General features: G+C 35.9%; 1 protein-coding gene across 9 annotated transcripts; it reads right to left on the bottom strand.

Moving 5' to 3' along the window:
- Nucleotides 108-15,392, bottom strand: LOC104742147 (structural maintenance of chromosomes protein 4-like). 9 transcript variants are annotated; one of them, XM_010463122.2, is made up of 13 exons: nucleotides 14,894-15,336; nucleotides 14,630-14,731; nucleotides 14,311-14,487; nucleotides 14,053-14,234; nucleotides 13,893-13,968; nucleotides 13,578-13,770; nucleotides 13,319-13,477; nucleotides 12,825-13,133; nucleotides 3,660-3,743; nucleotides 3,371-3,580; nucleotides 3,200-3,289; nucleotides 2,986-3,115; nucleotides 2,589-2,915 (listed from the first exon to the last, which is right to left on the bottom strand). In XM_010463122.2, exons 7-13 carry the CDS (start codon nucleotides 13,388-13,390, stop codon nucleotides 2,854-2,856), a joined length of 957 nt encoding a protein of 318 aa, XP_010461424.1. In that variant the 5' UTR covers nucleotides 13,391-13,477; nucleotides 13,578-13,770; nucleotides 13,893-13,968; nucleotides 14,053-14,234; nucleotides 14,311-14,487; nucleotides 14,630-14,731; nucleotides 14,894-15,336; the 3' UTR covers nucleotides 2,589-2,853. The 9 variants fall into 9 exon arrangements, 5 of the variants coding, with proteins under 5 accessions (XP_010461424.1, XP_010461420.1, XP_010461421.1 ...); XM_010463118.2 differs by lacking the exon at nucleotides 13,578-13,770 and adding an exon at nucleotides 15,351-15,392 and having other exon boundaries at nucleotides 2,591-2,915; nucleotides 14,894-15,265; XM_010463119.2 differs by lacking the exon at nucleotides 13,578-13,770 and having other exon boundaries at nucleotides 2,591-2,915; nucleotides 14,894-15,005; nucleotides 15,170-15,334.

Below are 24,027 nucleotides of genomic sequence, written 5' to 3'. Positions count from 1 at the left end.
TTTGGTCTTTATTAGGATCGTCTCATCAATCAGACAAATCTGATCTGAATCATGATTCTTTGAACGGCACTGGTAACCGGAGACTGTGGTTTCTGCCACGTCCAAGTCGGTAACCAAATTTCCATTGAAACTAGAACTAACTAGCCGAACCCCACTTAAACCAGTGACTCTGTTCAAATATCAAAACTAGTAATGGTCGAATCAGTGTTTTCTTTGTTTTTATTTCACCAATACATAATGATAAGACGAAATGGCTTTCAAGTGCTACGAAGCTTCATCAATCGGTCTGTGAAACAATCTCTGGGAAGTCCCTTTAACAATCTTCTATCTAACAACACCGCCTTGAGTTCTTCTTTGTCCACAATCACCATCCAAGGAATTTCAGATTCCATGGCCCGCTTGAAATGCTTTGACGGTCTTCTGCTCACAAGCTTTTATTCTTAGCATCCAAAGCTGACGTACCAATTCTGCAAAAATAACACTATGCCACCATGACACTAACCAACACTTGTGTTAAAGACTATTCTATTGATGCAATTCGATCTTTCAAGTGCTTCAAACAGAATGCTCAAGTCTTGTTTCTTTTGTTGATTCGTTAGTTAACAGCTCGCTCCCTTATTGTCTGAGTTTCAACAACAGTATATGTGGTCCTCTTTCTCTGCTGTCCCTGTAGGCAAACCCTTCTCTTCCACCATTTCTTTCTTCACTTGCTCAAATGACTGCTTGTCTAACTTGTCGATGATACTCGAACAGATGGTTCTGAACTTTTCCGGTGGTACTCCACATAGCTCCAGGATACCGTCAAGCAACTTCCGGTGACTCAACTTTACCTATTCAAAACTCAGAGAGATTCACAATAAGTACAATAAAACCTCTGTAAATTAACGTCGGGACAATGATATTCACAAGGCTGCTAGCAGTGACGGTCACCTCATTGTAGTTCATCAAGAAGTTCTGTCATGATCTTTACAACCTCAAAATGGGGTGCCATTCTTTCAAACAGACCGATGAAATCGAGATCGCATTCATAAAACTCTCTGTATCTCTTTAGATGGGTTATCCCTTCGGTATACTTTAGCTATTTGGTATCTTTTGAATGTTCTGATACCCGTTCATAGCCACATAGCGTGCAAATGGAACAGTTAGTAAAGTACAGATCTCTCCGTCTTGTATATATATAATGAGCATGATAGAGGCTAAAGAACAACAAGCATAGTCTGAGATTAATAATTCCAAAATATCAACAGTAAGTAAGGAAACAGATGTAACATCTAGTGACATGTAAGGAGGATTATATATACTTTTTACCTTTGGGAGCTTGGGAAGTCTCCTAGTTTCGTTACTTTGTACAATCTCGTTTATACAGTGGGGGTATCACATAGTTGATGTTAATACCATCATAGAAAAGCATAGCCAAAGTCACTAAACAAGGAATCCATTACAATAAAATACAATAAATATTTTATGTGGTTGTTAATGTAGACATGCCATTTGGTAGACTAAGCAGGAGTTTTCTGACATACTGCAAAGCTTACAGGATTGGTCGTAGTGCTCTTAGTACAGTTATCTGTTTTGTAGATTCCCACCAATCTATCTGCTAACTCAAACATGTTATTCCTAAGACTGCACCATTATTCATAGTATTAATTAGACCTCAAGAACTGACCTACTTGAATAAGCTAACAACTGATTAAACTAGAAGATTGAAACTGACCTGATGATAATGAACTGAGCATCTAGTACGGTCTTTCACGTAATGTCCAAAGATTGATACGTTTTTGAAATCTGGTGTAAAAAAAGAGTAAAAACGTTTCAGGGATTGAATGAGTTTTTTGGCAGATAAAATATGGGAAGAGTTACCTAGAGCAGCGTCGATTTCGCCCATGACGTAAAGTGGAGTAGGCTTGTAGTGATGGAGTGCAAAGACTAGTGTGAGTGAGCTAAGTGTCTGTAAGTAAAAGAGGTAGAGAAGTTTTTTAGAGAGTTCACAGACAAACTGGTGATATAAAAGTGTGTTAAGATGTTTGTTTTTCTGAATGACCTTTTCACCACCCGACAAGTTTGCAATGTTCTTCCAGCTCTTCTTGGGAGGTCTTACACTGAAAACGACACCTTCCGAGAAAGGGTCCAGCGAGTCTACCAGCTCCAGCTCTGCATCACCTCCGAGAGTGATGATCTAGAGAAACATATTTGTATAATTTATTAGGGACGAAGATAAAACGCATAAGATAGGCAAAGAAAAAAAGTATTATATTCTAGTAAGATTTTAAAAGCAGCACTCATAGAAAGACAGGAATCATAACTTTTAAAATCTTTCTGGATATCTTCATTATACACCATATTGTTATTCGCCAAGCTTTTGGTTTTGGAGTTGGAAACAATGTTCAGAAGGTAAACTAACCTGATACATTTCTTTGAGCTTTAAGGATATTGTGTTAAATCCTGCCATAAACTCATCCAACCTGAAATGAAATTGTAGTCATCCAAGTTTACATTCGCTTCATGAGACGAAGAACAAAAGGGAAACACATATATATACAGAAAAAAACTAGAGGTGTGGAATACATTCTCTTTCTCAGTTCATCATACTGCTTCCTTGTGTCATCACGCTCTTGGGTCACCGAGTTAAGTTCGTCTACCCGTCCATTGTAAAGTTCCACTTTGTTCCGGTACCTATAAGTAATTATAGCAAACAATCAAGAAAGCTAGAGAAACATGTGTAAATCGAAGTAAGGAAGAAACAACAACTAAATTCTTACTCGGCGATGGAGTCAAGATTTGGATTCAACTCTTTTAGCTGAGCCTCCAGTAAGGCAACCATTTCAAGAGCCCTTTTCAGATCACAAGCTTCATTCAAATTATTATCCATAAATGTTGCTTGGAGCTTGTCCAGATCATCAAGATCTTTCTGAATTCTGCAATGGAGAATGACAAATTTTAGATGTGAAAGAGGTAATCATATAACGAAGGGTTTACCATACGTACTGTTCCATTTGCTTTCTGAGAGCAATCTGCAAGTCGTTGAGTTTCTGAGTTTCTTCTTGTAGCCCTTCTCTCTCATTTCTAATTCATTATATTTCTTTTTCATATCTTGTACTTTGAATTCTGCATCTACCTGTATTCGACTAGAGGTTAGATGATGAAAACGCAAAGAAATGCAGCAACCAACAAGAAAGAAAATGATTTGGTAGTTTGTTACCCTAGATGCCTTCAACTCATCCACAGACTTTTTCAGATTCTCATAATTGGACTTTGATTCAGTCAGAATGTCTTTATGCTCATCAATCAACTAAAATAGAAAGAACAGATCAGTGAGTTTTATCCAAATAGTATCTAGATAATTCATGATTGAGATAAGAACTGTTAAAACCTTCTGTGTTTCTTTATATGTCTCTTGGATTGCGAATGCTTTCTGTTCTATAGTTTTCAAAGTCACATGCAACTTTTCCTTCTCACCCTCTAGCCTCTCCTTTTCTCGAGTCGCCTTTTCAATCCCCTTTGTCAACTTCTTTATCAGTTTCTGGTTTGTTTCTATTTGAACATGACACCGATTGATCTCTGTATTATTTTTGTCCATATCCTAAATATGAGCAACACAAATTAGGACACACTCAACTGTGAGATCACTAACAGCATGCTAAGAGAAAAAGCAAACATACAGTCTGAATCTTCTCAACCTTTGGCTTCTGTCCTTTTAATTTTTCACCACCAGCGTTCTCTATGTTGGTTTGCATCTCCAAAGCCTAAATTAAATAAGAAACCTCATCAAGTTTCAATGCAGTAGTTCTATATTACAGAGTAATAAAACAATGGAACAACTCCATAGATTTTGCATCTACTGATCTCAGCTCCCAAGGAAAAAGCAGTTAATATTTTATAAACATGGCTGGTTAGACCAAAAACATATTGCCACATTTCAAAACAAAAATAGAATTACTGATGGTACGCACGTTATCCTTCAGCTGTTTAGAACCCTTCTCAAGGTTTTGTCGCAGTCGGAATGTGCTAGGTTAACAAGCGTTAAACCTAGATTGAAAATCAAGATCACAAGCGATGATCTTGATAGAAAAGTTCTGGAATCCACCAGAAAAGATAAAAGAGATAAACTCTAAAACTTTATTGATAAGAATAATAATGATATTGTATCTAAAACATATCACCTAAGGTTCTTTATATAGAGAAGGCTAAAACGTAAAATAGGTAATTCCTAGAAAATAAGTAAAGTTACTAGAATCCTAATAGAAAAGAGAAAATACTTAAAAAGGAAAATAACTTGTATTAACTTGTAAACTAGAATTGATTAGGTTTCAGAACCTTCTCTTGCATCAGTCTCCTCCTCCTCCAAAGCACTCGACCCCGAGTTCTCATTTGGATAAAGAACACCATCTGCATGATACTCATAAATGTCAGCCACATTGAACGTATGAGAGATGTTCATGTCGTCTGGAAGATCCAACGGGAAACCTCTCTTTCCTGAGAAACACCATCACTTCATCTCCTTCTTTGAAAACCTTGAGCCGTCGATGTTTATCTGCTGCCCTTTTATTCTTTTGTCCAACTGTTTCCAATATAGCTCTGACTGCTTCTTTAGTTTCCAAAATGTCTTTAGCCATAGCCTCAGCTGACGCACTAACTCCAGGAGCTTTCGGTAATGGAACTAAATCGACCACATGCTTCGGGACAGAGGTATACACCAAAGAGAATGGTGATTTCCCTGTTGTGGAATGTACGACACTATTGTAAGCAAATTCGACCTATGGTAGAGCTAATCCCACTGCTTCGGTTTATCACCACAGACACTTCTGATCATGTTACCCAGCGTGCTGTTTGTCACCTCGGTTTTTCCATCACTTTGGGGATGAGCTGTAGAGCTTCGTTTTAAACTTATTCCAAACATCCTCCATAATGTAATCCAAAAGTGACTGAGAAACTTGGTATCTCTGTCTGAAACTATGGATTTAGGAACTCCATGGAGACGTACAACTTCACGAAAGAACAATTTGGCTATGTTGCTTGCGTCTGCAGTCTTCCTACAAGCAATGAAGTCTGTCATTTTGGAGAACCTGTCAACAACAACAAACACAGAATCCACACCTCGTTGTGTTCTCGGTAATCCCAACACAAAATTCATGGATAGATCCTGCCAGGTGTCTTCAGGAACAGGTAATGGCATGTAAAGACCTGTATTTTGAGCTTGACCCTTTGAAACCTGACATATATAACACCTTCGAACAATAGCTCCAACGTCTTTCTGAAGATGCGGCCAATAGTACATTTCCTCCAAGCTTGCAATCGTCTTATCTTGTCCCAAATGACCACTAAGGCCTCCTCCATGCAATTCTCGAATCAACTTCTTCCGTAAGGAAGAACATGGAATGCATAACCTATCTCCTTTAAAAAGGTAACCTTCTCGGATATCAAAATCCGCCGAGATGCTGTTGACTACACTTGATCCATAGGTCCTGGAACTCATCATCTTGTCCATACAACTCCCTCAAAAACTCGAAACCGACAACCTCCTGTGCTAAAGTAGTGAGTAGAGAAGCCCTTCTACTTAAGGCATCTGCAACCTTATTAAGCGTTCCTGATTTGTGCTGGATGATAAAAAGGAACTTCTGTAGGTAACTTACCCAAAGAGCATGCATCTTATTGACCATCTTCTGGCTGTGAGGGAACTTGAGAGCTTGATGGTCCGTGAAAAGAATAAATTCGCCCTAGAATCGATACTTGATTGTTATCTTGTTGATGGCCCTAGAATCAACACACATACGCCACTGGTTACCCTTCTTTGGAAGGAGAAGAACCGGTACGGCACAAGGGCTCATGCTCTCGCGGATTAACCCTTTCCTTAACAATTCTTCAATCTTTTCCCTTACAATTTCGTTCTCCTTAGGACTCATTCGATAGTGGGGAAGATTTGGTAGACTAGAACCCGGAATCAAGTCAATGTGATGTTGAATATCATGCATAGGAGGTAGATCATTAGGTAGTTCATCTACAGTCAACTCCTTGAAGTCTTTTAGAATTTTTAATACTTCCCGCGGAGTTGTAGTTTCTTCCGTTACAACGCTCATCAGCCCTTTGACCACCACTGGATAGAAACAATTTGTCTCTTTAACAGCTTTATCAAGTTCTTTGTCACTCTGCGTCACGATCAAGAAACTTGACTTCTTTTCCTTCGCTTTGTCACCAAAATCCTTAACAGGAGCCATAGAAATTTTGTGAGTTCCCCACGTAAATATGATCACATTGTCTCGTCCTCGATACGTGATGTCGTTATCATACTGCCAGGGACACCCAAGGAGAATATGACAAACATCCATGTCAAGAACATCACAAGTTATCTCTTCTTTGTAGTGTTTTCCTATAGATAAGGGAACCCTACAAGTCTCGTTAACCATTACTTGTGAGCCTTTCTTGACCTAACAAAGACCATACGGCTTTGCATGACGGGTCGTGGGTAGATTCAAATATTCCACCAGATTTTGAGAAACTAAATTCTCGGAACTACCGTTATCAACAATCATATTGCACACTTTGTTTTGAACAGAACAATGTGTTCTAAACATATTCTTGCGTTGTCCCTCTTCTTTAGATGATAACAAGAGTCGCTGGAGTACAATACTTATTCTTTCTTCAGATTCCTCTTCAGCAAACTCGACCCCCTCATACTCCTCATTCTCTGCGAAGTCGTCATCCTCCTCTTCTATTAAGGCAACCGTTTTTTGACTGGGACATACATTCAACCTGTGACCTTGTCCTTGGAAACGGAAACACTTGTCGATGGTTGGTCTAGCATAAGGAGTATTCTGTTTCGGAGCTGGTGTGTTGTTCTGTTGAATGCTGCTATTAGAACTACTAGCTCCTTTGTTGCCAGTGTTTGGATCCCTGTTGGATACGCCCTTGTCTTTCTCCCCAGTTGGTTCGAAGCTGTTCTGAACCGAGGGAAGGTTGAGAACCCCCGAGATGACTTCTCCATCAATTCTGCTTTCAAAGCTAGACTCGAGGCTTCTTGCACCGTCCATACAGTCTGTAACCCTATCTTTCCCTGAAGAGACCCATTTAAACCACTGATGTATCTAGCCACCTTCTGATTCTCTGTTTCATTCAAGTCATTACGTTAAGAGGAACATAAGAATTCAGCCGTATAGTCCGTCACTGTTTTGTTTCCTTGAACACACTCAATTTACATCTTGTAGAGAATCTGTTCGTAATCTTCCGGTAAGAAACGCTCCACCATCAGTAGTTACATCTTATACTGGACCCTTCCTCTGTCTTTGTCTTTGGAGGACTAGTTTATCTCACCATATAGCAGCAGTCTTCTTCAATCTGATTGCCACCATCTTGACCTGTTTACTTTTCGGGACACCCATAACATCGAAAAATCGATCAACATCAATTTGCCAGTTGAGAAATTCCTCTACTCCCATAGTCCCATAAAACAATGGAATATCTGTTTTCACTCGGTAATCATGATTGTTTTGATTTTCTTGTTCTTCATCTTCTCCTTCTGAGTCCTCCTCCAAGCTGGAATTTCAACAACAACACGATTGTTTCTGCCTTGTTGTCGATTGTTTCCACCGTGCTGTCAGTTGTTTCCACCTTGCTGAACCCGAGCTTGTTCCTCAACGGCCGGATTGTTTCCGCCTTGTTGATTTGGATTTGGTCCCCTTCGTTCTCCTCTTCCTTGCATCGCGTTAGCAATCTGTTGGGGTGATGTTCATATATTTTGCCTTGTTTTCCCTTAGTATATTCACATCTTTTGCATGATTTTCTATCTCATTTGTCCATTATTGCATAGTTTTAGAACTGTTTATGCATTAGAGTAGATTTGCATTGCATTTGCATAGTTTCTTGCATAAACAGGTGATTTTGGATCCTAAGGAGCATGGAAGTGATGCTGAAGAAGATTGGAGCTGTCAAGAGAAGGAAACAAGGGATTTGGAGCTGAAGAATCAAGGTCCGGAAGTCCACTCGACCACCCACTCGACCAAGCACTCGACCACCCACTCGACCAGCACTCGACCAGCACTCGACCGAGCACATGGTCGAGTTGACCGAGCCGCCCACTTATTTTGTCTTTTAGCTTTTTAGAGCTTCCCTTCCTTTTCCTATAAAAGGCCTTGTACCCTGCAGCCACCAAAAGAGAGAGACTTTTTAGAGTACAATCCTAGACCTAGTATTTACCTTTTTGGGGAATTATTCCTTTTTGCTTTTTATTGCTTAGATCTTTTAGCCACTTTTGTTTATTTTTAAGAAATCTTTGATACTTGTTGGTTCCATAGCTTTCAAAGTATTAAGAATTTGAGTTTGATTTTTTCTTCAATATTGTAGATCTTCATCTCATCTTTCTAATCATGCAAGTTTCTTTGATTTCTGGGTTTATGACTTTGTTCATCATGTTTTGTGATTGTGAGTAGTGGCTTAGGATCTTGAGGATGGATTAGGGTGGATAAAGGTAATGGTTGTTTGGATTGGTCAAGATTGATTGCTTAATATCTCTTCTGGGTTAGATATGCTCTATGTTATTCTTATACTGAGAGGGTAAGGGTAGATCTTAAGCTTCTTAGCATCATACCAATGTCTAAGTTGTTAGATAAAGCTAATACTAGAGATTATCATGAAGCATGCAAAGAGATTAGATGTTTACTATGATTTTTGACATTGATGATCTGGTTGTTTAATGTCTGCTTTGATATGTAATAGCTAGTGAGAACTAAGTCTAAGAAGTATCTTGGCTTGATTGTTATTGTCATGAGAATGGATTAACATGTATTAGAAGATCATTGTCTAGAGATAGCTCATTGTTGATTGAGGTTTGTTGACCAATTTAGATAGCCATAGCTTGAGTCCATCCCATGAATCCATCCTTAAGACCTTTCTTGTTTATTGATTTCATGTTCAAGTTTTGTTAATTGATTGCTGTTTGCTCTGTTTCAATATTTGCTCTGTTTCTGGCATTCGCTCATCAACTCGACCATCCACTCGATCGAGCATCCGATCGAGTGCTTGCTCGAGCTCCTTCCAGAGTTCCTGTTTTTTTTGTTCTGTATCTTCCTGTTTCATTCCTTGTTTCATTCTAGTTGCATTGTCCTGTTGCATTTGATTTAGTTTCTGTTTAATCCTGTGTCATTGCTTAGTTTGCTTACTATAATTACTTTTCCTGTTTCATTTCATTATTGCTTTGATCATTCTGTTTTTGCTTTGCATTTAGTATCCTGTTTTAGTAGATTTACATTCTGCATTTCATAATCATCATTAGGTTGTTAGTGACAAACATCTTTCATATTTGGTTTAACTTAGATGAGTATTCACATCCTGATTGCTTGCATCATACTCATTATGGTTTGACATCCTTTATGCTACAACTACATAAGGGTAATTGAAACATCTTGCATCCATCTCTATATTCATCATCATATCATATCATCCATCATCATCACACTAGAAAGCAAGTTTCATGGGGTAAAACAGCAACTTGATTAGTCAACGCCGTCAGCAGAGCTCCTAAAGCCTCAATATCTGCTTTGGTTGATGGTTGATCACCCATGGCCGATCAAGCTTCGAAAAGAGTAAGAGAAGACCTGCTCTGATACCACTTGACGCAGTCGGAATGTGCTAGGTTAACAAGCGTTAAACCTAGATTGAAAATCAAGATCACAAGCGATGATCTTGATAGAAAAGCTCTGGAATCCACCAGAAAAGATAAAAGAGATAAACTCTAAAACTTTATTGATAAGAATAATAATGATATTGTGTCTAAAACATATCACCTAAGATTCTTTATATAGAGAAGGCTAAAACGTAAAATAGGTAATTCCTAGAAAATAAGTAAAGTTACTAGAATCCTAATAGAAAAGAGAAAATACTTAAAAAGGAAAATATCTTATTATATAAACCTTGGTTCTCAAAGTTAGTAACTTACCAGATCGTGACACGTGTTAGTTTNGAAAAGAGTAAGAGAAGACCTGCTCTGATACCACTTGACGCAGTCGGAATGTGCTAGGTTAACAAGCGTTAAACCTAGATTGAAAATCAAGATCACAAGCGATGATCTTGATAGAAAAGCTCTGGAATCCACCAGAAAAGATAAAAGAGATAAACTCTAAAACTTTATTGATAAGAATAATAATGATATTGTGTCTAAAACATATCACCTAAGATTCTTTATATAGAGAAGGCTAAAACGTAAAATAGGTAATTCCTAGAAAATAAGTAAAGTTACTAGAATCCTAATAGAAAAGAGAAAATACTTAAAAAGGAAAATATCTTATTATATAAACCTTGGTTCTCAAAGTTAGTAACTTACCAGATCGTGACACGTGTTAGTTTTAACGATTAAAGATCAAAGTTAAAAATTCACCAGATCGTTACACGTGTCAATTTTAACGAATAAATATCAAAGTTAGTAACTCATCAGATCGTGACACGTGTCAATTGTAATCTTATTATATTTTCAAAAAACAACTAAGATAAATATACTATGTGTCATCCATATCAAAGTTTTACTGTTACAAAATATTTTTAACCACTAAAGGGTAAAATAAATATATTATATGTCATCCATATTTGGTTGTATAATTATATTATATAACATAACACATTAAACAAGATATTAAAACGAAGAAAACGAAGAAAACGAAAATCATGAAAAACCGATTGATAGTCTTGGAAAAAAAACTTGAATTGAAGTGAACTAATTTTTTTATTATATTAAAAATCTTACTATATAAAATAGGGTTTTCAAATTAGACATTAACATGATCATGACATAATGAGATGTTGACACGTGTCAATAAAATGTTATTTTTCAAAACAGATAATTAAGAAAATAACATCAAATCTAAATAAAATTTACATGTTTATATCTAAAAAAAATTCTAAATCAAAAAAGAAAATTAACAAAACTAATCTAATTCCATTGTACATTACTTATATTATACGTGTTTTCTTAATAAGATTTTGACATGTATAAACAAAAAAGTAATTCACTAAGCATGTATATTATTAGGTTATTAATAAATAAATAGTGAATAACAATTTAAAACATACGTTATGTCAAAAGAATTATTATTTTGAAACCTAATAGGACAGCTAATTAAGAAAATAACATTATATCTACATAACATTACATGTTTCTATCGAAAGCTTTGATCTTTGATTTTTTTTTCTTATATAATTTTGTCGATCTATTGCGTTGGTCTTTGATTCGTGCGGGTTTTTCAGTGGAAGCTATCAGATGCAATAAATGGAATTAAAGTATATAAGCCCGCTAATTTAATTGAGGATGGAGACACTGATGGAGGTTCCAAAAGTAATTCTATTGTTAGTAGCATTATAAGTTTGGTAGATAAGTCGGTGGTTGATGTTTTTGGTCAAAACTTAGAGTTGTCTTTTCTGAATAATGTTGATGATTCCGGTATTGAAACAAAAGCTGTTTGATCGAGTAATTGAGAAGCGGTTTCAAAATTGGGAAGTTGGAACGGTATACCATTTTAAAGTTGTTTCAAACTGGATTTATGTGGTTTTCTATCTAATTAGGTTCGCAAAACCGTTTAAACCAGGTATATAGAGAAATATTTGAGAATTTTTTATTCGGGTAGAAATAAGTTGAGAATTTATGATTCGAGAATATTTGAGACGAAGTCATAGCTTTAAGTTGTTTAAGTACAATTGGATATTTCTGAAGAGTAAATAGGTCGTTAATCCTTAACGTGATTATGACTCATGACATGTTTTGGATTGTATATAAAGTTTCTATTTTGTATATCTGAATTATCTAAGACTTATATATATCATCCTAATTACAATTTTCAAATTTTTATTTTTATTATATTATATTAATTTTTTTTCAATTTCTAAACTTTTATTGGGTTAGTCATAAAATCATTGGAATCGAGTAGATAATTTTCACCAATTGTTCATCCAAAACATCTTTGGAGTAAAAAAAAAACTTCATGGTTAAAGAAATTATGTCACAAAACAATTTTAGTAATTATAAGAACTATAATTATACCAAAGTGAAAATAAAGCAACATAAAATTTGTTTAATTTGGTTAGAAGACATTTTATAGGTGGTGATAAAGAGCATACTTTAACAATAAAATAATTTTGGGTGTAAAAATATATTTTTAATGGTAAAACATAGAGTAAAATTATATGTGGTTATTTATTAAATGTTGCTTTGATGAATTTGTTGCATGTAAAGTATTTTGTAAATAAGTTGTGAAACGTTTTTGAAATTTGACAATAATAATATTTGTAATGATGAGTATTTGGCAAAAGTTTTAGTGGAATATAATTTAGTTTTAAATTATTGTAATAATTGTTATAAAATATTAAAAATATATAAATATAAATAAATGTATGAAGGTAAATACAAATATTTTCTAACTTAAATTATTTATATATTTACTTTAGGAAATAAAATTTCTTTATATATTTTTAAAAAAAAATTGTTTAAGGTTTAGGATTTATTTTTTTCAACAATTTTTAAATCCGCACAATGCGGGTCCTTATCTAGTATTGTAATAACTTGTAAACTAGAATTGATTAGGTTTGGGAACCTTCCCCAGCATCAGGTTTTCAATCTCTTTTTCTTCTTTGGAGATGATTTTCTTAAGCTCTTTAAGCCTGTCGATATCATCTGTCTTTGGCTGAGATGCAGCTTCCAGGGAAGCTAGTTGTTTTTCGAGATAATTATGCTCTGAATTGAGACTTTCAATCTAAAGATGAAAGATAGAAACAATCGGTTACACTTAAGGCAACTTGATCACATATCTCGATAGGGAGGATTATACTGATAAATTCACAGAAGACAGTACCTCTCTTTTGCTTTTCGCCAGTTCCATCCCCAGGCGAGAGACTTCGTTTTCTGCAGCTCGATATTGTCTCACAGCATTGCCAATCTTTTCACAGATGTTGCTTAACATATCAATAATTTTGGAGAGCTCATTTTCTGCATTAGAAACAGCTTGGCTAGACACACCAGTGGCTCGGATAGAGGTTCCCATTCTTCCCCCACGTGGCTTGCCTCCCCCTCCACTCATGGTACCAGATTTTTCAAAGAGGGCACCATCAAGAGTCACGACTCTTCGAAATTCTCTGTTCCCACCATATGCAATACGTGTTGCCTAATAAGCAAGAAAAATTGTATCTATTAGCTCACCTGTGATTCCAAAGAAACTTTGTATTTTAAGAGCTATTACCCATCTTGGGTTTCACTAGATTAGCGGAGCTTAGCTGAATTCATAATTTACTAATGTCAGTAAATAAATTTTGTAGCTAAGTCAGTCTTGATGAGAAGTCACAAATATACCTGATCAAGATCCTTTGCCACAACAGTGTTTCCCAAGGCTGCATAGAATGCAAGCTTCATACTTTCATCCATTACTCTGATCAGATCAAAGAGGCGTGGTACATCCTCGGGAGTTTTCACTTTCTCCTTCAGTTTATGTATATGATCTGTTTGTTTTTCCTGCAAAATTGAATATTGTAGAAGGATTATTCACTCTTTTTTTGCACGAGTAATAACTAGAAACTACTTGGTGAAAATATAAAGCTTCAGTTTCAGTCACCTTGAAGATTTACTAAGAACACTCCCTATTGCATTTCATTTTCTGATACAAAATCCACCATAACACGTTCCTGACTTCCTAATTTGATAATAGTTTACTAAGACCAACTCAGTATCACAGATCTATGTTTTACGTCCTGCCTTTCAAACTCTTTGAACTTCTCCTTACCGACTCTAAGTTCATTATCAAGAACCTAATCATTGCAAAGGAAGATAAGGTGATTAATCATTTGTTGAAACTTAGGAGAAAAAAAATTGAATTAAGCCTTGTCGGCAATAAGCATGAGAGCAGGACACATCTGGATTTCAGACATACCTCTTGCCTCTTCTTATGTTTTTCATGCACAGACTCGAATTCTTTTAACTCTTGATTACTTTCGTCCATTTTCACTCTGAAACAGAAATATTACGATATTTGTTACAAATGAGTTCAAATCATTTCTAAAATATTTTAAAGAAAATTTAGTAATGCTTACCGCTCATCTTTTAGACTACTGTATTTTCCAAAATCTGCATAGATCACTCACTGCTTATTTAATTTATCTATATTCTCCACATATTTATTTGTTCCAATGATATCTTCGAGATACTCAAGAAAACCTTCATCATGGGGACCTTGAGCTTTCGGCCTCATGAGTGATATCTGTTCTATCTCCCCCTGTCAACGTTCAAGAAATATTAGCGGGGGAACATGTAATTCAACAATATGTAGGCTGTTTCTCTAAAGTGAGGACCTGAAGAATCAAGAAACGGTTGTTGTCAAGATCTACTCCTTTCCCCTTTATTTTTTTTGTAACTTTAGTGAAATTGCTCAACCTTTCATTAATATTATACTTGGACAAATTATCCCGGAATGCAACCCGAGTAATCATGAAATCACTTCCAGGAACAGTCTCATACGATTCATCCTCCTGTATTAGATCAAAATAACAATTCACATCACTACAAACCTTTTCCAAAGTCAAAAACTTCCTAAGAGGTACATCAAACAGAAATGCAAGATATATTCGTAATAAGGCATTCAATAAAAGGTAAGCAGACAACAACATTTACCAAATCGATAATCTCTTCAAACTGTACAGAAACTCCAGCACTATCCAAGTTTTGGTGATTATTTGAGTTGTGAATGAGCTCCGAAACTTTGTTCAGCCGCATCTGACATCAAACAAAACATAAGATTACTCAAACAAAGCTCAATCGAAAACTATAATCGTTAATAGTTGTGAATTGACCTAAAGAAAGCACTGTGGTCTAGGTTCCTGAGCAAGAGAGACCTAAAGCAAAGAGCATAACTAATAGAAAAAGAGAAGTACTTACCTGCTTTGCTCGTTTTCCAAACACAAAGAGCATTGCATCTATCACATTACTCTTTCCACTCCCATTAGGTCCAACCACCGCAGAAAAACTCTTATGACTTTTTTCAATTTATCTCCAAGGTTAGAAAAAATCACAACGCATCAATTCAAATTAGAAGTATCCAAAATCAGAATTTCGAAAAACTATGCTCAAATTCAAGAAAACGTGATAAAAACCCAAACCTAATCAGATTCAAATTTTCTCGAAAATGAAATTGAGGGAATGTAAAACCCTAACCTTGTGGAAAGGACCGACGCGTTGTTCACCAGCATAAGATCTGAAGTTCCTCATCACAAGCTCTTTAATGTAAAGCCTCAGACTTCCAGATTTCTTCTGCTGGTTAGGCACAGACTGTTAAGACAGAGTTAAGAGAGAGTAAAGAAGATAGAGAAATAAGATGAGAATAGATAAATATAACCTTGACAGCCTTAGAATTGAGAATAGAAAATGTTTACTGTTCTTTTCATAAGATAAGGATACCCTAATAATGGATCTCCTTTAAATACAACCTTAGCATAGGGCAACATAATAAAACGACAACATTTAGTTATTATTATTGAACCCTCTTCTCCAGAAGGAGTCTTCCCTTCACTTCTTGACTCGTAGCCACTTTTAGCATTCTTATTCTTTAACCACACTCTTGCCTTCCTACCACTTGTTCTTTTCTTCTCCTTCATAAAGACCAAAGGCACTCTCAACCTATCAATACCCCCTGGTAATAAACTGACCTTGTCCTCAAGGTCGAACTCAGGAAACTGCTACATCATTACCGTAATTGGTTCTCAAATCGACTCGAAATCAAGCAGCCCTTTCCATTATACTTTAACTTCCGATTCAGTACCCTGCTCCGGACGCCTCACATCTAACACCTTCTCCAGTTCAACTAGCCACTCCAGACTAGGGGACAAAATAGCAGGAATTTCTTGAGCTACCTGGTCTGAAGGCACTGTAGTTTTCAGTTGGGAGACATGAAACATTGGGTGGATTTGGCTGTGAGTGGGAAGCTTCAGCTTGTAAGCGACCTTGCCTATATGTTCAGTGATTTGGTAAGGACCGAAATAGCGCTGAGCCAGCTTTTGATTCCTTCGTCCTACCACTGAATTCTGTCTGTATGGCCTGAGCTTCAAATAGACCCAATCTCCCACTGCAAAAGTCACCTCCCTCCGATGTTTGTTCGTCTCCTTTTGCATTATGGTTTGAGCCAATTCCATGTTCTCCCTCAACTCAACCAACAATGCGTCTCTGTCTTTGAGTAGATCTTCCACTTCCGCATTGGCAGAGGGCGTGTCTCCGTAACGCAATAGCCTGGGTGGTTCTCTTCCATACACATCATAAAAAGGAGATGTTTTAATGATGGAATGGTAAGAGGAGTTATACCAGAACTCTACCCATGGTAGCCAATGCACCCACGTAATTGGTTTCTTGCTTGCGAAACACCTCAAATACGTCTCCAGACAGCGATTGACTACCTTCGTTTGACCGTTGGTCTGCGGGTGGTAAGTCGTACTTCGATGAAGAATGGTTCCCTGATTCCTGAAAAGTTCACACCAAAAGTTATTGAGGAATACCTTATCTCGGTCAGACACGATGTTATCCAGGAACCATGGAGTTTGACCACTTCCTTGATAAAAACTTCAGCTACTGACTTTGCATTGAAAGGGTGTTTTAGAGCAATGAAATGCCCATACTTACTGAGGCGATCAACCACCACCAGTATGACTGAGAATCCCTTGGTTGGCAGTAAGCCCTCAATGAAGTCCATGCTGATGTGAGACCATATTTGTTGTGGATTTGGCAGTGGTGCTAACAGTCCAGCGGGTGACAAGGTCGAAGTCTTGTTCTCCTGACAAACTTGACAGTTGATAATGAAAGTCGCGACATCTTTCCTCATTCCCCACCAGTAGACCTCCTGAGCAAGCCGCTTGTAGGTTTTAAGCACTCCCTCATGTCCCCCTATCACACTGGAGTGGAACTACTCCAGCAATTTTGGAATAAGCGTTGATCTCCGTGGTATGACCATACATCCATTCTTATACAACAACCCATTCTCCACCGTATATCCTAATTTAGATGGTTCCCCTGACTCCAAGGCTGCCATTATGGTCATCAAGTCGAAATCTTGCTTAACTCGAGCTGCCAACTCTTCCTTATCCAAGTTAAGTGGGGCTTCTAACGCCATTTGTAACAATCTCTCCTCTGGTGGCCTCCGCGAGAGAGCATCTGCAACCCTGTTCTCCACCCCCGGTTTGTACTCTATCTGGTAAGTGAGGCCAATGAGTTTAGCCGCCCATCTTTGTTGCACTGTGGATACTGCCTTCTATTCTAACAGATGCTTCAGACTACTCTGGTCTGTTTTGATCACGAACTCTCTCCCTGCCAGGTAGTGCTTCCACTTCGTAACAACCTTCACAATGGCTAGTAGTTCCCTCTCATAAACGGACCTTATGCGACCTGTTGACGAGAAGGCTTGACTCAGAAAAGCAATGGGTCATTTCTCTTGGGATAGGACAGCCCCAATCCCGACTCCCAACGCATCTGTTTCCACTGTGAACTCCTTGTTGAAGTCAGGCAAGACCAACACTGGTAAGTTGGTTACTGCACGCTTCAACTCGTAGAAGGCTTCCTCTGCAGCTGGTGACCACACGAACCCATTCTTCTTCAATAGATCAGTGAGAGGTCTGCTTAACTGTCCATAGTTTCTGACAAACTTCCGATAGTAGCCGGTTAACCCTAGGAACCTGCGTAGCTCTGTCACATTCTTAGGGATTGGCCAATTTGTCATGGCTGCAATCTTCTCCGGATCCGCAGCTACACCTTCTCCTGAGATAATATGTCCCAAGTAAGAGATCTCCTTGCTTCCAAATAAGCATTTCTTCTTGTTGGCGTAAAATTGGCTCTTTACCATGATCTCCAAGACAATGCTCAAGTGCTTCAGATGTGTCTCCAAGTCGGGGCTGTAGACGAGTATATCGTCAAAGAATACCAACATAAATCTCCTCAAGTGAGGTCGGAAGAGGTCGTTCATGATAGACTGGAAGGTCGAGGGAGCATTTGTGAGCCCAAAGGGCATTACCATGAACTCGTAATGCCCCTGGTGAGTTTTAAAAGCAGTTTTCTCTACATCACTGCTCTTAACTCGTATCTAATGATAACCTGACTTCAAGTCTATCTTCGATGAGAGGAATGGGGTAGCGATCAGGAATGGTGGCTCTGTTCAAAGCTCGATAGTCCACACAGAATCTCCACCCACCATCTTTCTTTTTGACCAGGAGGACTGGACTCGAATAGGGGCTGATGCTTGGATGTATGACTCCTGCTTCCAACATTTCCTGAACCAGCTTTTCTATCTCGTTCTTCTGGACAAATGAGTAGCGGTAAGGTCTGGCATTGATTGAAGATGTGCCTTCGTGGAGAGTGATGGCATGTTCACGGTTTCGAACTGGTGGCAACCCTTTTGGAGCCTCAAACACGTCGGAAAATTTGGATACCAACTCCAAGATCGCATCATGCTCCACTCCCTTGTTGTGTTGTTCGTCCCCTTCGAAAATAGTCTTTAGTTCAAGAAGGTAAACCTCTCATTTCCTTCTGATGACCTTCCGCATTGCCTTGTAAGAGATTTGTCCATTAGACAAACTGGGGACACCAACTATCGTCACCCAAGAGTTGCGGATCTTCCAACTAATTTTTAACATCGCCCAATTTGTCTTAGTATCCCCCAAGGACGCTAGCCAAGGGTATCCCAACACAACATCCACGTCATCTCCAAGATCGAACAACAAGTATTCTTCCATCATCTCAACCCCTTGAACCTCCAGCAACAGGCCAGAACACCTGCCCTTACTCTTGCAAATTTGGCCATTTGCCATCTTCACTCCTACCTTGCGTGTTGGTGTAATTGGCAACCCAAGCTCGGCTACCAGCTTGTCGGAGATGAAATTGGTGGTAGCCCCTGAGTCAATCAAGATCACCACCTTTCGCTTCCCAATGTTCCCTCGTAACATCAATGACTGTTCACCCGTCATGCTTCCCATGGAGTGCATGGTCTCCACCTCTGGGCTTGCTATCCCCTGCTCATCCTCTTCCTGAGTCGCCGGTTCGTCCTCACAGTCCTCCAACAAGTTCTCCCCTTCGGTAACCTCCAAACATTTCAGTTTTGGTTTGCACCTATGGCCAGGGAACCACTTATCTCTACAGTGCCTACAAGGGTTGTAACCTCGGTTCTCACCACTCCCCACTGGCTTCCTAAACTCGTTGTTGCGAGGAAAGGATTGAGTGGTCGGTCGGTGTGGCTGTGATGGTGTCGAGGATGTCACCTTTGGTTGGGTTCGGACCGTGGAACTACCAGACTCGCTCTCCTGCGATTCGATGATCCGCGCGTAGTCCACCAACTCAACAAAGTTTGTCGGTCTGCATCGGACCACCTGGTCACAGATGTTCTTCCGAAGCCCTCGAAGAAAAGCCGACTCCAAAACATCATCAGTAACATGGGGCAACTCTTGTCAGATGTTCAAACCTCTCACGATATTCATCCACACTACCTGTTTGGTACATTTGCAGCAAGTGGTCCACCGTCGAACTGCCTCGGCTTGCCTTGAAACGCTCACGGAACTTCTCCTTAAAAATCTTCCATTTCACGAAATAATTCAAATCAAAAGGAAAAAGTAGTAAATATGTCCACTAGACCCTTAATAAGTCAAATAGACTTTAGTATCTTATATATAACTAGATTGTTGTCTATAGTATGCGTGAATGAAGTATTTAGTTGTTTATATCTCCTATTTAATATTTTGAAAGTATATGACTTTTTTTGTAGACTATATAATAGATATATATATATGATTTTTTGGTTATAGACTTATGGCATTCATGATTATAGTAACATATAAAATCAATTATAGGAAATCTTCCAACCTAATTAAAACAAACATATGCGATTCTTCTTTCACTTTTATTTAATTTTATATTTAACTTATTATAAATTATTATATAATATATTTAGTTAATAAAATTTATGATTTTTTTCTCCATATGATGTAATTTAAATTTTTTTAAACGGATATATATTGCTCAATTAATGAATAAAAAATGTATAAAATGTCTCAACCACATTGCCTAAGAAAACTAGACAAAGATTCAAAGTCATGCTATAAAAAAAATAATCAAAATGATTCTGAATACGAATGGGCACGAATTTTGATTTATCGGACATTGAAATCATACTGTAAAGTCATACTTCAAAGTTATACTATTAAAACCAATATAAATTATTCAATCTATAAAATATTCAAGCTATAATAATATTATTATTTTTAAAAATATCTATTCAACTAAAATTTTGACTGTATAATGAGTAAAAATTTGAATATTTAAATTCAATTTCATATATTTCATATATTTCTTTTGTTGAATTGTATAATTTTATATATTATAATAAAAATTTTAAATAATTTAATTTGAAGTATTTTAAAAATAGTTTAATTTGATATTTTTAAGAATATCATAAATATATGATAAATCAAAAATTTAAAATTATAAACACTCTAATTTGATTTGTTATAGCACGGGTCAATAATATGTCACTATAATATGAAAAAATTTCAAGAAATATGATTTCTTGCTAGAGCATGGATTGAAATTTCAAGAAATACAATTTCTCAGATTAAATTAAAATTTGGAATAATGTTGTTTGGTAGAGGCTTTCTCGGTCAAGATGATTTTGACAAACATATGTTACATATTTGATCCTAAAATTAATATGCGGTATATTGTGGGTTAAGTCATAGAATTAACAATCAAAATACAATATATAATTTTAAAAACTAAAAAATCAAATAAAATTAATAAACAAAAAATAATTGTTTTTTAACAAATAACTTAACCCGCAGTGTACCGCGGGTCAAAATCTAAATCTACTAGACTATTTTACAAAATAGATATTATTTCATAAGTAATATTCAGAACATGATTTCATGGCATAGTGTTTCATCCAAAAAAAATATTTTTAAAATAAATAAAACAATCACATATATAGTGATTTAAATAAAAATTACAAAATAAATAGAAGAAATTTCAACCCATGCTCTAGCACGGATCCAATTCTAGTTTTTTTTAATTAACTTGTGATTATAAGAAGGTAATATATTTTTTTCAGCAAATAAATTATATAGATGAATTAATTTAATCGTTATACAATTGGCTTGACAGCCATCGTGGAGGTGAAAAACACCTTGAGTAGAAAATGTTTGAAATGCAACCAAACTTTGCTAGCAAGTGAGGGACATTATTACAACTCCTTGTTGAGAAAATAATTTGAGTCCTTTGAAAACTAGATGGCCAATAATTTTATGTCTTGAGTGAGGCCCTCGATAGGATATATATATATATATATATATATATATATAATTTGATTGTTTAATACATATATTGAGTATAGTTTACATTAAATTATATAAAAATATAAATATAGGTGTGACTATTCATATATGTCATGAAAACTTAATATATTTATAAGTTAATAAGTTATAAAGTGTTTGATGTACATATAAGTATAGTTTACATTGCATATATTGAAATTATCTAAATGTACTTTTATAATTAATAATTTTTTGTATGTTTTCTAAACCTTGAAACATAATTTTAAATTAAAACTAATAACAAAAATATAAAAGCTTAACAACACGATGTTGTGTATAAAATTCTTTTACACATTGTGTAAATAGAAACTCCTGAGACTGTTTAAAATAAATAAAGCTCAATAATTAAAATCATTCACGATAAAATCTTGTTCAACTTGATATGAGTAACATTTTCTTTTCGAAAAGAGTGGATGAATAGAACATCTAAAATATATAGAACAATTAACCAACAAGTAAAAACTCAAGAATGCTAAAAGAAATCATGAAATCAAGGTTTAAGTAATTCATAAAAGTAAATAGCATAAAACTGATGATAAGGTTTAGATGTTACTTCTCAGACCGAGTACAAGAGGTAAAGACTTCTCTCTAAGAAACAAAGCAAAGCTAACGAAAGAGAAAGAGTTTTGGTGAACTTCAAAGGCTTCGACGGCGAGTCAGGGAGTTGTAGCTTCTCTGGTCGTCTCTAACACTGCTAGTGATTAAAGACTAAACTTTTGGTTTATTTTAAGCAATTTTAGCAAGCATTATAATCCAAATTCATCTAGTTCTGAGAGCACAATAACATCAACTATTGGTTGGCTTAGGAAGCTTTGTCCATCTAATAATCCATCAATTCAACACCACTTTTGATGGCTTGATGAGATTGACTATGGGATTATAGTTTTTTTTTTTTTGGACTAATATCATAAAGAACAATCAAAGATAAAGAACTTTAAATCAATGAAAAAATCACTTTTAAATAAATATCGCTTTAGAAATCCCCAAGCACTTGGATAAATACTCTCTCATACTTAGGTATAAGATCATTGTAGTTAGAGACCTATGAGCTCATGTAGGAATTCTCTAGAGTTATATATATATATATATATTGTCAATCATACATTAATTAAAATATTACTTTATAGTTTGATCGTCCAAACAGGAGATAAAGATTACAAAAGTGACTTAAAAAACAAGAGATCTGGAAGAACAAGCTAGATAATCCGCTTTTGAATTACAAATACGAGAAATTCTTAGATAAGGAAAGCATAAGAAAAGATGAACGTCGTTCAGTTGGTTGGAAAAGGCTGACCAATATTTAACTGGAACTTCACTAAAACTCTATATGTTTCTATGTAATAGACAATCTATATTTATAGTACAAGAGAATTTTTTAAGGTGCTTATAGATTATATTTTTTTATTTTAGGGGTAATTTTTTTTTATTTTATCATGAGCCAACCCTTATCTTAATTACCAAATAATTCAAAAACACTATAAAAAGAGTCAACATTCTAAAAACAATTTTCTTAGAGTGAGACAAAACTTATTAAGTAGACTTGAACAATTAAATAATAACAGTAAGGAAGAATCCACTAATTAGAGGTGAAGTCGTACTATAAAGAGATAGAAAAAAATAAGTAGACGATAAAAATCGAACTTAAGTTATTTAATTATATAAATAAATCTGTGCTAGATTAATCAATTATTTAGTTTTGTTGTTTAATAATTATTTTTTCTTAGCAATAGTGGTATTTTATATTATGATTTTTTGAACCAAATATAGTAATTTTCAATAGAAATAATCTTTTAAAAATCATTATCAATATAGTAATACATTAAATATTAAAAGATTTATATAAAAATTTCCCCTTTTTAATTAAAAAATTGATACCTTATGTGAAACTTAAAAAAGTACAATTAAAACACTAAAACAAATACAAACAAAATGTTTGTGATTTACAAAAACAAAGGAAAAAAAAATCCAGATTGTGATGAGAAAAAAAAAACATTGCTAGGGCATGTCATTGACTTCCTTTGAAGGAGAGAGAGAGAGACTGAAGAAAAGAAGAAAAGAAGAAAAAAAGAAAAAAGTAAGAAAGGGAATGAAATAAATCCGATCGAATACAGTTTTGACGTCCGCAAGGACACTATTCTCTCTCTTCATCTTCTTCTTTCTTGTCTCTCTCTCTCTAAAGATACAGCGAAGAACAGGACACAATACTCTGAAGCTAAAAAAAGGTATAATTTAATAAAAACCCAGAAACAACAATTTGTAGAGGCGGCACAGGATTGTTCTGTTTCTCTTGTCTTTTGGGTTCTTTATCCCCAAACCCACTCCAAAAAAACCCTAGAAGACTTGCAAAGTTTCTTCATTTGTAATTGTTTTGTGTTCATCCAAGTTTCTTAAAGATTAGAAAGAGTTGATTTTTGTGTGTAAAGTTTATACCTTTTTTCTTCTCCGCTTCTCTATGATTTGAGTCTTAGGAGACTTTATTCTTCAATTCCAGCTTCTGGTAAGTCTGTATAGATTGTTTCTCACTAGTCATCTCTGTTTTCTCAATTAGGGTTTGATCAAGCTTTCTTTTCTGGGTTGTTCTTTACTTTTTTTTTTTTTTTTTTTTTTTTTTTTTTTTTTTTAATACCAAAGTACTAGATAGTACGAATCGCATGAGTGAGGTCGTCGTGTCTAAGTCAACGG

This window comes from Camelina sativa, chromosome 14 (assembly GCF_000633955.1).
Source record: "Camelina sativa cultivar DH55 chromosome 14, Cs, whole genome shotgun sequence".
NCBI classification, from domain to species: domain Eukaryota; kingdom Viridiplantae; phylum Streptophyta; class Magnoliopsida; order Brassicales; family Brassicaceae; genus Camelina; species Camelina sativa.
Note: the sequence above shows the minus strand (reverse complement) of the source record. Positions and strands in the feature narration are given on the sequence as shown.

Coding starts and splice junctions, on each gene's coding strand:
- LOC104742147 (XM_010463118.2), bottom strand. CDS start 13,961: ATGGACGAAAGTAATCAAGAGTTAAAAGAATTCGAGTCTGTGCATGAA. Junction 13,478..13,892: donor AACATAAGAAGAGGCAAGAG/GTATGTCTGAAA, acceptor TCAATTTTGCAG/GAAAAACAAACAGATCATAT. Junction 3,290..3,370: donor CATATAAAGAAACACAGAAG/GTTTTAACAGTT, acceptor TTTCTATTTTAG/TTGATTGATGAGCATAAAGA.